The sequence below is a fragment of the Nicotiana tabacum genome, chromosome 17 (genome assembly GCF_000715075.1).
Source record: "Nicotiana tabacum cultivar K326 chromosome 17, ASM71507v2, whole genome shotgun sequence".
NCBI classification, from domain to species: Eukaryota; Viridiplantae; Streptophyta; class Magnoliopsida; order Solanales; family Solanaceae; genus Nicotiana; species Nicotiana tabacum.
In genome coordinates, this window is record NC_134096.1 from 123,100,999 (window position 1) to 123,114,708 (window position 13,710).

The 13,710-nt window shown below is 39.0% G+C and overlaps 1 protein-coding gene across 4 annotated transcripts; it reads left to right on the plus strand.

Annotated features, from left to right (window-relative positions):
- Positions 1-6,613: 6,613 nt before the first annotated feature.
- On the plus strand, positions 6,614-12,513 carry LOC107808783 (putative alpha,alpha-trehalose-phosphate synthase [UDP-forming] 7). 4 transcript variants are annotated; one of them, XR_012701457.1, is made up of 5 exons: positions 6,616-6,938; positions 7,358-9,411; positions 9,498-9,771; positions 10,159-10,316; positions 11,485-12,513. XR_012701457.1 is itself a non-coding variant. In XM_075234994.1 (5 exons), exons 2-4 carry the CDS (start codon positions 7,439-7,441, stop codon positions 10,270-10,272), a joined length of 2,268 nt encoding a protein of 755 aa, XP_075091095.1. In that variant the 5' UTR covers positions 6,616-6,938; positions 7,358-7,438; the 3' UTR covers positions 10,273-10,316; positions 11,485-12,513. The 4 variants fall into 4 exon arrangements, 3 of the variants coding, with proteins under 3 accessions (XP_075091093.1, XP_075091095.1, XP_075091094.1); XM_075234994.1 differs by having other exon boundaries at positions 10,252-10,316; XM_075234992.1 differs by lacking the exon at positions 10,159-10,316 and having other exon boundaries at positions 6,614-6,938.
- Positions 12,514-13,710: the final 1,197 nt, after the last annotated feature.

Sequence of the window (13,710 nt, forward strand, 5' to 3'; positions counted from 1 at the left end):
GAGGAATATCAGGAAAAGTAGTACGGGAGGAGGGCGGCTGCGCCAATAAATATTCTTTATCGGCCTCGAGGGAAACAACTCGATCACTAAGGTCCGCAGTCTCTTTTTCTAACTCCCCAATCTGCTCATCAAGCCGCTCCTCTCTGAGCCTAGCCGTCTCCATTGCGTAATCCCATTCAGAACAAATAACACGGATCACATCCTCTAAAGTTGCAGCTCTATGCGCAGCTAATAACTGGGCTGACTCTGCCCTCTCTAAATCCGCTACCTTCTCGGCGACCTTGCCACTCAAAACGGCCGCTCGAAGTTAACACTCCTCCAGCTCGGCACGCAGCGAGACCACTTGGGACTGAAGGTCGGCTCACTGGGCCTCAACCACCCTACTCACTTCGAGCTCCTTATTTTTATCCTTCAACGCCCCCTCGAGCTCACTACATTTTCCGATGACCTTTACCAATTCGTCATCCTTCTCCTTTAGCTCGTTTCGGACGGCCCGGAAGTTGCTACTACCACCAAATCGCTGGCAAAGCTCACGGTGCTTATCACAATATTCGCGATATTTCCGCTCCATCTTTTGGAAGATAGCCTTACGCCTCTCCTCTCGACGAGAACTTTCAATCTCCAAGATCACTGTCTAAAAAGAAAGACAAAGCAGGTAAGAACAAAGTCAAAATCAATATAAAAAATGAATAAGGAAACAGAATACCAAACATACCCTAAGAGCAAGGTCGGCTATGCTCTTCGACAAAGTGGAATCCTTCAGCTTCTCGAGGGCCTTACCCTCCACATCGGAACATAGTAGACCAAGAGAAGGGACCACGTCATCTATATAAACTAATAAATCCCGGTTCAAAGGGATTGCAATGGTCCGCGTGCTCCCTTCCAACCTCACCTCAAGCCGGGTAAGTCCTTCCCCCATCATTCTAACTTCCTCGGCGTCCATATCGGAGCCCGTATCATAATCCTCTTTGGCAACACTTTTGCCCTTATTGTCAACCCGAGAGGAAAGGCCCTCGATCGGTAAAGAGATCGATATCTCACCCCCTTGTAAGGCGTCGGGTATCCGCGCCGACGACCCTTCAAAACCCGTTCCGGCCTCTAGGAGCAAAGTACATCCCTCGGCCCCGACTGTGACGGGATCGTGGACGGCTGCTCGGAACCAACTTTGAGATCTATAGTCGTTGTTTTTCTGATGACGAAACTATCCATCACCGAACTTCCCACGCGGACATTTCCATCACCGATACCGATAGATCGCCTCTTGCGGGGAAGCAGATTATCATTAGTCGGCGATGATCCTTCCTCATCATCCTCGTAAACTAGATAATATAGAGGCGAAGTTGAAACACCCGTCGCAGTAGTCGACGACCGAGCAAGTCTCACGGCAGCAATAGGAATAGAAACGGCCTTCCTCTTACGAAATGCAGGAGCAGGAGCTTTTCACCTCTTAGAAGACCCCCCTGCAAAAACGATTAGAACGACAACTATCAAAGCCATGACGGACACGTGACCACAAGGCCAGGGCGGTATAAGTAAAAAGTCACTATATGAATGGACAAACTCACCGGTCGCTGAAAGCTTGGGCCCGAACTTCTGGAAAAAGGCCGGCTACCCACGAATCCCCACTGTGTGGGGCAAGATCTGGCTAACCCATTCGTGAATATCCGAGACCAATGGAGGGGGCTTGGTCTCAGCTGAAGGAGAAAAAGACAGAACGGTTAGACTACGACCATAACGAGCAAAATGAGCACTTAGTGAAAATACTTACGAGCGTAATTCCATGCCTCAGGAAATTCGTTCGCGTTTGCCACCACGTACTCAGTCTTGACAAAGAAGTAATTAAACCAGAATCGACGATTCGCTTTATCGTCGATCTTTACTACCAAACTTTTGCCTCCGCGATGACGAAGGTGCAACATCGTCCCTCTATAAAAACTCAGGGAAAAAGGTACATCAGGTGGAAAAGAGAGACCATGCGGCCAGCCAATTCCGCATACTTTGACAACATGGGGATGAACTTGTAGATATAAGGAGAAAGCTGAGCCGGGCAGACGCCGTAGTTGCGGCAGAACTCCTCTGCCAATGGGAGAATGGGAAAAGAATAGCCTACGTAGAATGGATATGCATAGAAAGCGCAATATCTAGGGAGATGAATCTGCACCACATCGCATCCAGCCGGGACCAGATCGATGTGGACTGAAATTTTGAACTTCGCCCTGAAATTAGCAAGGGCAGCCACGTCCATCTCAGACTCTACGACCTCAGGGTCATCCTCGGGTAGCTTTGAGAAGTCAGTTATAGCCTTATCGCTACGAGGAATTATTTTCTCCACCATAGGAAAGCTTTCATCTTCTATAGCAATGGCAGTCCCTCTGTCATAGGGAGCCATGTACACTGTCAAAGGAGCAAGATTAGGTATCCCCCAGAACTGGAAGACACATTAACCATTTTTGTTTATGAATAGAGGGGGTGCAAACGAAGAAGAGTCGAGTAGCAAGAACCACCAAAATCGGTGAATACAGGAGTATGAAGTAAGATCAAGGAAGCAGAGATTCTGATTGAGGAAGAAGAGGGTATGAAAATCCGATTTTTAGAAAGCAAAGAGTGAACCTAAGAACTGAATATCCCCATTTATAAGAGTTAGGGCATCAATACCGAAGAAGCAAATCGCAGTTGCCCAGCTCAAAAATCGAGGCGGCAGAGGCACAGGAAACGACACAAGGTATCAGAAAAATGCGTAATAATGACGCATGATGACATGACGTCACGATGAAATGATGTGACCCTAGGTTGTGGATCACAAAAGGCCATATTTCCATCCTGTCTGAAGCGCTACTACTCGACCTGCTCACATAAAACTTCTCAAGCCTGACAGACAAAGTCCACTCATCGAGGTCACTCAGGGTCGACATTAATAAGCGGAGGGACTAACTGTATGGGTCAAAATCTACTTTCATTAAGATTTGACACGAAGCGGTATCGTAGAAAGCGATATGATTGGGGTCGATTAGTAGATAACGGAGCTCGTAGCCGAGTAGTCAATAATGGCCGAGGTCGAGTGCTAACGGTTAGTTTTTATAATAGAATATTCAGATATTCTTGGTGTCTGTACTTTAGGGTTGACTGGAGAATGTCCCATATAAATAGAAAAAGAGATAGGGGGAGAGATATATGTAATATTCTCTGATAAGAACATTCTTTGAAAAATAGACTTTCTCTCTAGATAAAAGACAATCACTACCTTTCTAAAGAGATTCGATTGTCTACTATTCCACATTTTTTCCATTAGATCCGAGAAGGGTCCCAACATTCTAGTATTTGTCTATCATTCATCATTGTCAGAAAGAAGAATCATCCACCTCATTCAATATTGAGTGAATCATTTTTCTTATTTACTTTAATGTCATTTATCGTTATTTATTGCTTGATATTCCCCCATCATTAATGATCTTGAAACATTGAATGTATATCACATTTAATTTTCTCTCAACACTGCTCTTGCGTGATTGGTGTCAATCGATTATAGATCTGAAGTTATTATCATTAACTAGATTTAGCCCTGCAATATTAATTAGTTTAATCAAAAGTCTTATTTTTTTTTTTTTGTCAAAAAGAAGTTTCTTTAAAGTTGCTCAAACGGAATTGGATTTGGTGTATGATAAGATGCCAATGGATGACTGGGAATATGCCAAAGAATTGTGCAAAAGGAACAGTTACTATCCCAATAGAAAATTGGAAGTACATCCTAAAGTACATTAGGCATATCCCCTTTTAGTGTTAGAACAAAACCTACCCATTATTATTCTCGTTCTATAATTATTATAACAATAATACTATGAATTCAAGTATGTCCAATCACTCATGTTATGTTATGATCTCGTATATCCTGGGTCTTCCTATAAATTAATGTTAGAGGCGAGTACAAATTCAAGTTAAACCTTGATTCTATGTATCTTGTTTATTTTGATGGATTTATAAGAATCATTATTTTAAAACAAAGTTATTTCATAATAATATAACCAGAAATGAAAAATTTTGAACTTAACAAGCGCAATTAGAGACACACTATTATTTTGGTGAAGGTTCGTCACAAGAATATTGGACAACGGCCTTTTCGTGTTTGAACCAAACTAAGCAAACGAAAAAGATAAGAGAATAAAAATTTAATCACATGGGCAAGTTGAAGCAATATAATGTAAAAAAAAAAAAGAAAAAAAAAGAAAAAAGCAACAACCACCAATTACCAACTATTTAAAAATAGGCACATGCTAAAGTCATTGGCATTTAAAGAATATTCCAACGAATTTTAAGGAAAAATAATAAAACAATATATACCCTAAGATCTAAAGAGTCTCATTATTTTAATTTCAGCATTAATTGCACTGACCAGATTATCCAGCTTCGCCTACCTCCTTCAAAAAAAAAGAACATGCTATAAAATTTTAAAACTCATGATATTATATGTAATTGGTCAGAAAAAGGTGCCAAAAAAAGAGTTAGGAAATGAATTTTGTACGAAAAGTTTGAATAGACAAATAAAATAAATTAATATCATAAAGAAATTGCTAATTTGAGGAGACAAATTTGACCAAAACACTACCCATTGAAAGTAGAAACTAGAGGTGAGAAGGGTGACCTAAATACCACAAAAGATGTGGAATTATTAACAAAAAGGAGAAAAAAGAATGACAAACTTTGACCAAATGACGGAGCCCACTAACATTAGGTAATAGTACTATTTGTTATATTATAAATTATAAATTTGGGGTGGGATTGTTCCACAAATACGGATAGTTTTGTCTCCACAACTCAAACCGCCAAATACATATTTGGTAAAGACAACTCAAAAATGACTCCTCAGTCCTTATGACTTATCCACCCAACTATTTCCCTTTGGTCGCTTTTGAATACTCGCTAATTCCAAACCTAATCCATTTCGTATCTTCCTATTCTATTCCCAAAATATCCGTCTATATTTGGCTCTTTCTTCTTTTCTAAAAAAAAACCTTGTGAGTAGGGTTGCTTATCGGACAGATAATTATACTTAACGGTTATCGAATTATAAATATAGTAATTCGCTAGTCATCCAATAAGACAACAGGCGGATTGATATCTGATTAACAATTATCGGACGGTTATCGACTAAACTAAATTAAATTTTTTTGAACAATTATTCAATCTATACCAAGACTACACATACTGTACAAAGAGGCGTAAGATTGGATCAACGTTGCAGAATGAGTGGTACTTTTTCCGCCACAAGGATAGGAAGCATCCCATAGGTTCAAGAACAAACTGAGCAACAAATGCTGGATTTTAGAAGGCAACAAGCAGGGACAAATGCATAAGTTGGAAGGCAACAGACAGTCTGTCATACACATAATAACTAAATTTGTAAAATCAGAAAAACACATTAGTTCAGTAAACAATCAAACTTTCAAAAGGACATTTGTTCATAATCAATCAAACATTCACATTCGTTCAATAGTACTTTATATATATAAGGGTAAAAGTATAAGTATTTAAAATTCTTAACGGGTTAACGGTTTACCCGATAAGAAAATTGAGTAATCCGCCCCCAAACCGTTAAGCCGTTAATTATAAAATCTCAATCCGTTTCCCATCCCCGATACCAATAAGCCAATAAACCATCGGTTCGGTTCGATTAACGGTTCGATTCGATTTTGAACAGCCCTACTTGTTAGTGCCTTAGAAGAGGCGCTTGTTGTTTGATTTCTCAAAAAGAAAATAAAAAAATTTACCTTAATTAAAAAAATCGAATTTGAACCGCAAATTCTGACTAATTAAGGCCCAAATACAAATATAGAAGTATTAAACACGGTGCGAGAAGCCAAAAAAAAAAAAAAAAGTAACATACATCTTGGATTTTCTTTTCTATGGAAGAAAATAATCCTTTGTCGTTGCAAGTCATAGTACTACGTTATAATCATTCTTCCTCGTTTCACTTGAAACTAAACAAAAAAATGAATGAAAAGAACTAAGAAGAACACCTCAATAAAGAAAAAGAAAAGAACGAATTACAACAAAATCATAAACTTTATCAAACAAAACTAAATATTTTAATTTATTAAAATCAACACTAATATATTTTCTTTAAACCGATATGATTTAATTTTTATCTTATACCGTAAACACCCTTAAGTAGTGATAGAGAAAACAGAAAAGGGCAAAAATAGAACTTTGAACAACCTCAAAACCAGGAATGTGACATTAATACGCCTCCATCCCACCAAACTCCCTGACCAGAAACCTTATCCCTCCCCTCGGACACGATAAAGTTGCAGCCCACGTGTAGCCAAGTAGACATGCTGGCGTCATGGATGACGCAACTTATTTGCCAGGTCATCAGCCGTTTCATTTCTCACGCCTTATCCGCCAACTACACCCTGGATATGCCACGTGGGATAAGATCTTGTTCCCACCATTAATCCTAAAATTCTTATTTTCCTATGCTTCGCATTCCCACAGTAATTATCATCTGTATCCATCCTTAGTAAGCCACGTGCAAAGTGACTAACCCTCGCCTTACGTGGCTTTGTATTTTATTTGTTCACAAGTCCATTATAATAGCGCGTGACAAGAAAGACAACTAGCCTGTCATTTGTTCTGGCAAAGAAGAAAAAAGAACAGAGAAAAGCCAGTTGGCATAAGTACGCGTCTGCTGGCCGACCTTATCCTCTTTTTAATTTTTGCCATATTAAAATGTTTTTAATTTTTGGATTATAGTTTAATGAAAAGTAATTGAAATGGACATTGATAGAAAGAAAGATCAATGAAGTGTGAATAGAGAGAGAGAGAGAGAGAGAGAGACTAAACCCTAGATTTCTTTCTGACTGACAGCAGAGAGTATTTTGCTATTTTGACCAACAAAGAGCTTTGTTATAGTACATGAATATTTTCGATCAGTATTGACAAAGGTTAGTGGTTAAAGTTTTCATTTTTGAACACTTATTAGTAAAATTAATGTTGTTATTGTTGTGTATGTACTAATTATGTGAAAAGAAAAAAAGATTGTTTTTTCAACTGTTAATATTGCTAATGGAGTTGTTAGACACCACATGCATGTATGGTGATTATTAGGTACTAGTTGGATTTGATCTTCTTTCGCTTAAAGTTTGAGTTTTTTCTCTATATTTAGCATATGTGTTTCTGTTTTAATGCTTGGATCCTATTCCAGTTTGATGTTTTTGTTTCAACTGTTTTTTTCCTTCAGTTTAATGAGTTTATTTTGATTCTTCGATGATACCTATTTTTCAGATCCTCTTGAATTTTACTTGGGTGTGATTCATACTGAGGAAGTTGTTTTGATGTATGTGGTTTTTTCTTTTTGGAACAGAAAAAATAAGGGTTCTGTTTGTTCTGTGTTGTGGATTTGAGGATTTAGTGGAGGAGTTTCTGCAAATAAAGGGTTGTGAAGATGTTGTCCAAATCGTATACCAACTTGCTAGATCTAGCATCTGGGAATTTCCCAGTGATGAAAAGGCGGCTGCCACGGGTAATGACAGTTGCTGGAGTTATTTCTGAGCTTGATGATGATCAAGCTAACAGTGTTACATCAGATGTTCCATCATCTATTATTGTAGATCGAATAATTATAGTGGCTAATCAGCTCCCTGTAAAAGCTAAGCGTAGGCCAGATAATAAAGGATGGAGTTTTAGTTGGGATGATGATTCATTGTTGTTGCACATAAAAGATGGTTTGCCAGATGATATGGAAGTTCTCTATGTTGGTTGTTTAAGGGTTGAGGTTGATTCAAGCGAACAGGACGATGTTTCGCAGTTACTGTTGGATAGGTTTAAATGTGTTCCGGCTTTTCTCCCAGCAGACATTTTATCTAAATATTATCATGGTTTTTGCAAACAGAATTTATGGCCACTTTTCCATTATATGCTTCCATACTCTGCAAGTCATGGCAGTCGATTTGATCGGTCATGGTGGGAGGCATATGTTGCAGCAAACAAGATATTTTCCCAGAAGGTGATTGAGGTGATAAATCCCGATGATGATTTTGTCTGGATCCATGATTATCATTTAATGGTTTTACCTACATTCTTACGTAGGCGTTTCAATAGATTGCGAATGGGTTTTTTTCTGCATAGCCCTTTTCCTTCATCAGAGATATATAGGACGCTTCCAGTGAGAGAAGAAATTCTCAAGGCTCTATTGAATGCCGACCTGATTGGTTTCCATACATTCGATTATGCACGGCATTTCTTGTCCTGTTGTAGTCGCATGTTGGGATTAGAGTATCAGTCAAAGAGGGGTTACATCGGGCTTGAATACTACGGACGGACTGTGGGGATCAAGATTATGCCAGTTGGGATTCACATGGGGCAGATTGAGACCGTGCTTCAACTAGCAGATAGAGAGTGGAGAGTTGGAGAGCTTAAGCAGCAGTTTGAAGGTAAAACTGTTTTACTTGGTGTTGATGATATGGACATTTTCAAAGGTGTCAATTTGAAACTTCTTGCATTGGAAGAAATGTTAAAACAGCATCCGAAGTGGCAGGGAAGGGCAGTGCTGGTACAGATTGCTAATCCGGCTCGAGGAAAAGGAAAAGATCTCGAGGAAATACAGGAAGAAATACAAACAAGTATCAAAAGAATCAATGACAAGTTTAGACAGCCTGGTTATGAACCCATCGTGTTCATTGATCGCCCAGTTTCTCTTAGTGAACGGACTGCCTATTACACTGTAGCTGAGTGTGTAGTTGTTACAGCAGTAAGAGATGGCATGAACCTTACTCCATATGAATACATTGTGAGCAGGCAGGGTATCCCTGGTTCAGACTGCACTGCAGAGTCAAATGGTCAGAAAAAGAGCATGTTGGTAGTGTCCGAGTTCATTGGATGTTCTCCTTCACTAAGTGGTGCTATACGTGTTAACCCGTGGAATGTGGAAGCAACTGCAGAAGCACTAAATGAAGCAATTTCAATGGCTGATGCTGAGAAGGTGTTGCGCCATGAAAAGCATTATAAATATGTAAGCAGACACGACGTAGCCTATTGGTCAAGAAGCTTTTTCCAGGATCTGGAGAGAACTTGCAAAGACCATTTTAGGCGACGTTGCTGGGGTATTGGTCTGAGCTTTGGTTTTAGAGTTGTTGCACTTGATCCCAATTTCAGGAAGCTGTCCATGGATAATATTGTTTCTTCTTACTCAAAAGCCAAAAATAGAGCAATATTGTTGGATTATGATGGCACTCTAATGCCTCAAACAGCCATCAATAAGGTCCCTAGTCCTGAAGTTATTTCAATTATTAATACACTTTGTGGTGATGAAAGAAATACTGTGTTTCTCGTGAGCGGACGAGGAAGGGATAGTTTAGGCCGGTGGTTTTCTCCGTGTGAGAAACTTGGCATTGCTGCGGAGCATGGATACTTCTTAAGGTATTCTTAGAACAAGTTTATTCTCATTTTGTGTCTATTTGTCATAGCCCGCATGTCGGTATGTACTTATTGTCTTTATCCACCAGGTGGTCTGCAGATAAAGAATGGGAAGTCTGTGGGCAGAACAGTGATTTCCAGTGGATGCAGATGGCTGAACCGGTTATGAAGCAGTATACAGAAGCTACAGATGGCTCTTACATTGAAACAAAGGAGAGTGCTCTGGTTTGGCATCATCGGGATGCAGATCTTGGTTTTGGGTCTTGCCAAGCAAAAGAGATGTTAGACCATCTTGAAAGTGTGCTTGCAAATGAACCTGTTGCTGTGAAGAGTGGGCAATTCATTGTTGAAGTTAAGCCTCAGGTGTGTCATCTCTTAACCTTTTCATTCGTCACGAGTTTTTCCAATGAACATTATTCGATATCACCAGTTACTCCATTCATCCGTTGGATCTGCTTTAATTTCCAATATATATACTTAGTTTTCAATCTAGACATGCTTTATAGTTTATTTTTTGTGCGGTACGCTATATACTGAGTAGCAATATTTTCTTTTAAAGAAAGGCTGGGATGGGGGGCATGGTCAGAGCGTTTATTAAGTGTCTTTGCTGATTCTAGATGTATGTGGACATTTTTTTTAGAAGGATGTGGACATTAAAAGCTGCTTCATTCAAATATTCTCTAAATTTGTTAATCTATCATATTTCATGGAAGTAGTTAGGGCTGACGGTTGAAAATTTCCCGTTTTCAGGTAATGTTTAAACTATAAAGCTTTCCTAGCGAAGGTGCTTAGAACTTTTACTTTGTCATATCATATTAATTGCATCCTGTGTCGTGACTGAAGGGCTCTCCTATTGGAGTCTAAATAAAGAGCTTCCAAATGAATCTTAAATTACTTTTTTTTATCAGGTAAGATAACAATGAATTTTTAATTACAGTAGCCTTTCTTTTGTTTTATCATATTAATTATGTGTATGGTGTCATAAAAGAGGAAAGCATACTGAGATTAATCTAAAGCACAAATTAATAACAAGATACAAGTATCTTTTACTTTTCCCTTTTTCAGCAAGCTTATGCCTCCAGGCATTAACAATAGGAGGAAATAGCTTCTACCGCCATCTGGGAAACTTGTCATTTGCATCAGTTTTTTAAAGCTAAGATGTTCTTGATACTTTCTCTAACCAAGAATGATGTCTGTCAACCAAGAAAGAGTAATTGTTAGTTTTAACAAAAAGACGATAATCACTTGGCTGGTGCATCTTAAAGTACCCTATTTACTTGTAAGCTGGTTTAGAGCAGAAGAAAGTTGACACCTCGTTGCTCCTTTTGGTTCCGTTTGTCATCTTGAGCCCCAGCTATGAGAATTACCAATTCAAATGAAGCAATTTGTTCGAGGTTTCTGAATTTTCCGCAGTCGCTCTTGAAGTTGGTTTCCTACTTGAGCCGTGGGTCTTTCAGAAACAACTTCTCTACATCCCAGGGTAGGGGGTAGGGGTAAGGGCTGCGTACACGCCACCCTCTGTAGACCTCCTTGTGGGACTCAACTGGTTTTTTTTGTTGTTTGTTTGGTGTTGCTCTTGAAGTTGGTTTGATTCATAATTTCTGATGTATTAATAGAGACAATTGCAGGAAATTTTTATCTTTAGAAATATGCCTCAGTTAAATCTAGGACGTAATTCCAGAATAAGAAATGACGAAAGGCAAAAATTCACACACACACACACACACACACACATATATATATATATATATATATATATATATATGTATGTATGTATGTATGTATGTATGTATATATATGTATGTATATATATATATATATATATACACACACACATACATACAAATACACATACGCATACATATCATTTTCTTAATAACAAAAATAGAGATGACAACATTCCTAATCCATGTACTTTTCAACATATATTGTTGAGAAGGATGCCCCGTATAATTTGCTAAATAGTCTTCTCGTTATAGCTGTATAATACCTGTTTTATCACATCCATGCTCATTGTAGCTAACCTCTGCTGCTGACTGTAGCTTTATCTAAACCTCAATTTTTGCAACATTCCAGGGAGTCAGTAAAGGTCTAGTTGCAGAGAAAATTTTCGCATCAATGGGTGAGAGTGGCCGGCAGGCTGATTTCGTGATGTGCGTAGGTGATGATAGGTCTGATGAGGACATGTTTGAGATTATTGGAAATGCCATAAATAGCAGTATACTTTCTTCAAGCACAGAAGTGTATGCCTGCACAGTGGGACAAAAGCCAAGTAAAGCCAAATATTATCTTGATGACACAACAGAAGTTAGAACCATGCTTCAAGCTCTTGCCGAGGAATCCACTCCTCCGCCCTCATCAGAAATTTAACAGGGAACCTTTGTTTGAAGTATATCCTTCCCTGCTTTCTTGTCTGAGTTCACTTCACATTGAATCAGCCCTTTAAAGTTGTCCAAAAGAAACATCATTAGAGCTTGTACTGATTTGTGACGCATATTACTCTCAAAGAATCAATGGAGAGGTATTGTACAGAATTTTTTATGAGATGGCCAGTCCGTTGGAGACCATCGATTTATGGGGTGAGATTTAACTGATCTCAAATGTTTCAAACACACAGAAGCACTGCTGCCCAAGTGGATACATATGAGTGAAAGTTGACTCTGAAGGGAGAGCAATGTCAAATGGTAATCTTCATGGCCTTCACAACATATATATTTGTGGCCCTTGTTGAATAAATACTGATTCAAGAAGGCCACACTCCTCAGTTTCTTGCCTTGCATGTGGCAAAGATGGAATATTGGTCGTCAAAGACTCATAACTTGGATTATTAGATCAACTGTAAACAGGTGTTTTTTCTTTTCTTTTGGTTCATTTATTTAATCCTTCTCTTTCTATTTAGGAGTGAGAATATTGTCTTCTGGATACACCAATTGGTTCGATTCTCATAATTGTAAATGCTATAGAAATTCTCCCTTACGATAAAGTTCCCAAAACTAAATTTCGTCACTTATTATGCACATGATAACAAAAGCTTGTGCTTGTTAATAGTGACATCAATTACAGTAATTCTGGTCTGTCAAGTGCGAGTTTGCAGAACAACAAAAATGTCTGATTCAGTTGTAACCTGCTGCCCCCCCACCCCCCTTTTTTTTTCTTTCTGGAAGAACTTTTTTGCCCTTTCAAATCTTATTAGAAACTTCAAGGCGGCTAATTTAGTAAGGCCTTTTAAATGCATGTAAAAGATATAGTATAAAAATGTAATAGGCAAGGTATTTCGACAAAAAAGCGTAGAAACCGTTTCTCTCAGCGCATGTTAGCTTAACGTGCGCCGTTCATGGGCAAGAGAGCTCAGAATCCATGGAATCAGCTGCGCGGAAATCATCAACGGAAAAGGGATGAACTGCTAAAGGCAATTGCAATCTCGAGTTCACCGATGGTAGGGGTGGAGACCAATGGAACAGTACCAGCTAAACCTAGGGATGCAAACTCAGAGGAAATTGGGGGATCTTCAATAGCCAAAGCACTAGAACAATTGGAGGTAGAAGAAACATCCACTTCAAAAGTAGCTTCAGGGACCTTGACACAGAGTCAAAATAAGCTTTCATGGGCAGATGAAGTAGAATTAATGGTGGAAGTTGCAAGTAAGGGATCCATCTGGGACAATTTCGTCATCACTAAGGTAACAAATTCAGGTTTTAAACTAGAATACATAGCTCTAGAGGTGCATGCAGCTACCCCTGTATGTGAAATTGAAACAGAGGATGTCAATACAGAACTGGAACATTGGAAATCTGTTGTAGTATGTTGTTATGTTTTAGGAGCTCACCCTCCCTTCTCGATTTTGAATAGCTATATCCAGAAAATATGGGGCAAACATGGCACTAATAAGATCTCCATGATGAAGAATGTGATAGTACTGGTGCGATTTGATGATGAAGTGGGGGAGAATGAAGTTGTCCAAGGAGGCATATACCACTTCGACAACAAACCTTTTATTGTAAAAGAAAGATACAAGTTGTGACAGTAAGCAAGGGGGCAACAAGAAGTCACGAAAGTGGACAGGTTAACTCAGGATGGGTTACACCTACTAATAGTGCCAGAAATACAATAAGCAAGCAACAAGGGAATAGGGGAATTCAAATCAACCAACAGAATACTTTCAAGCCACTATCTCAAGAAGGTCCTAGTGAGCCAGCAGGCCAATGTATTCAAGGATTACCAAGTCTAGTAAAGAAAGAGGGTGGGACAATCAACCCTCCCTCCAATCATGGATAACATACTCTGTTGGAATATTAGGGGAAT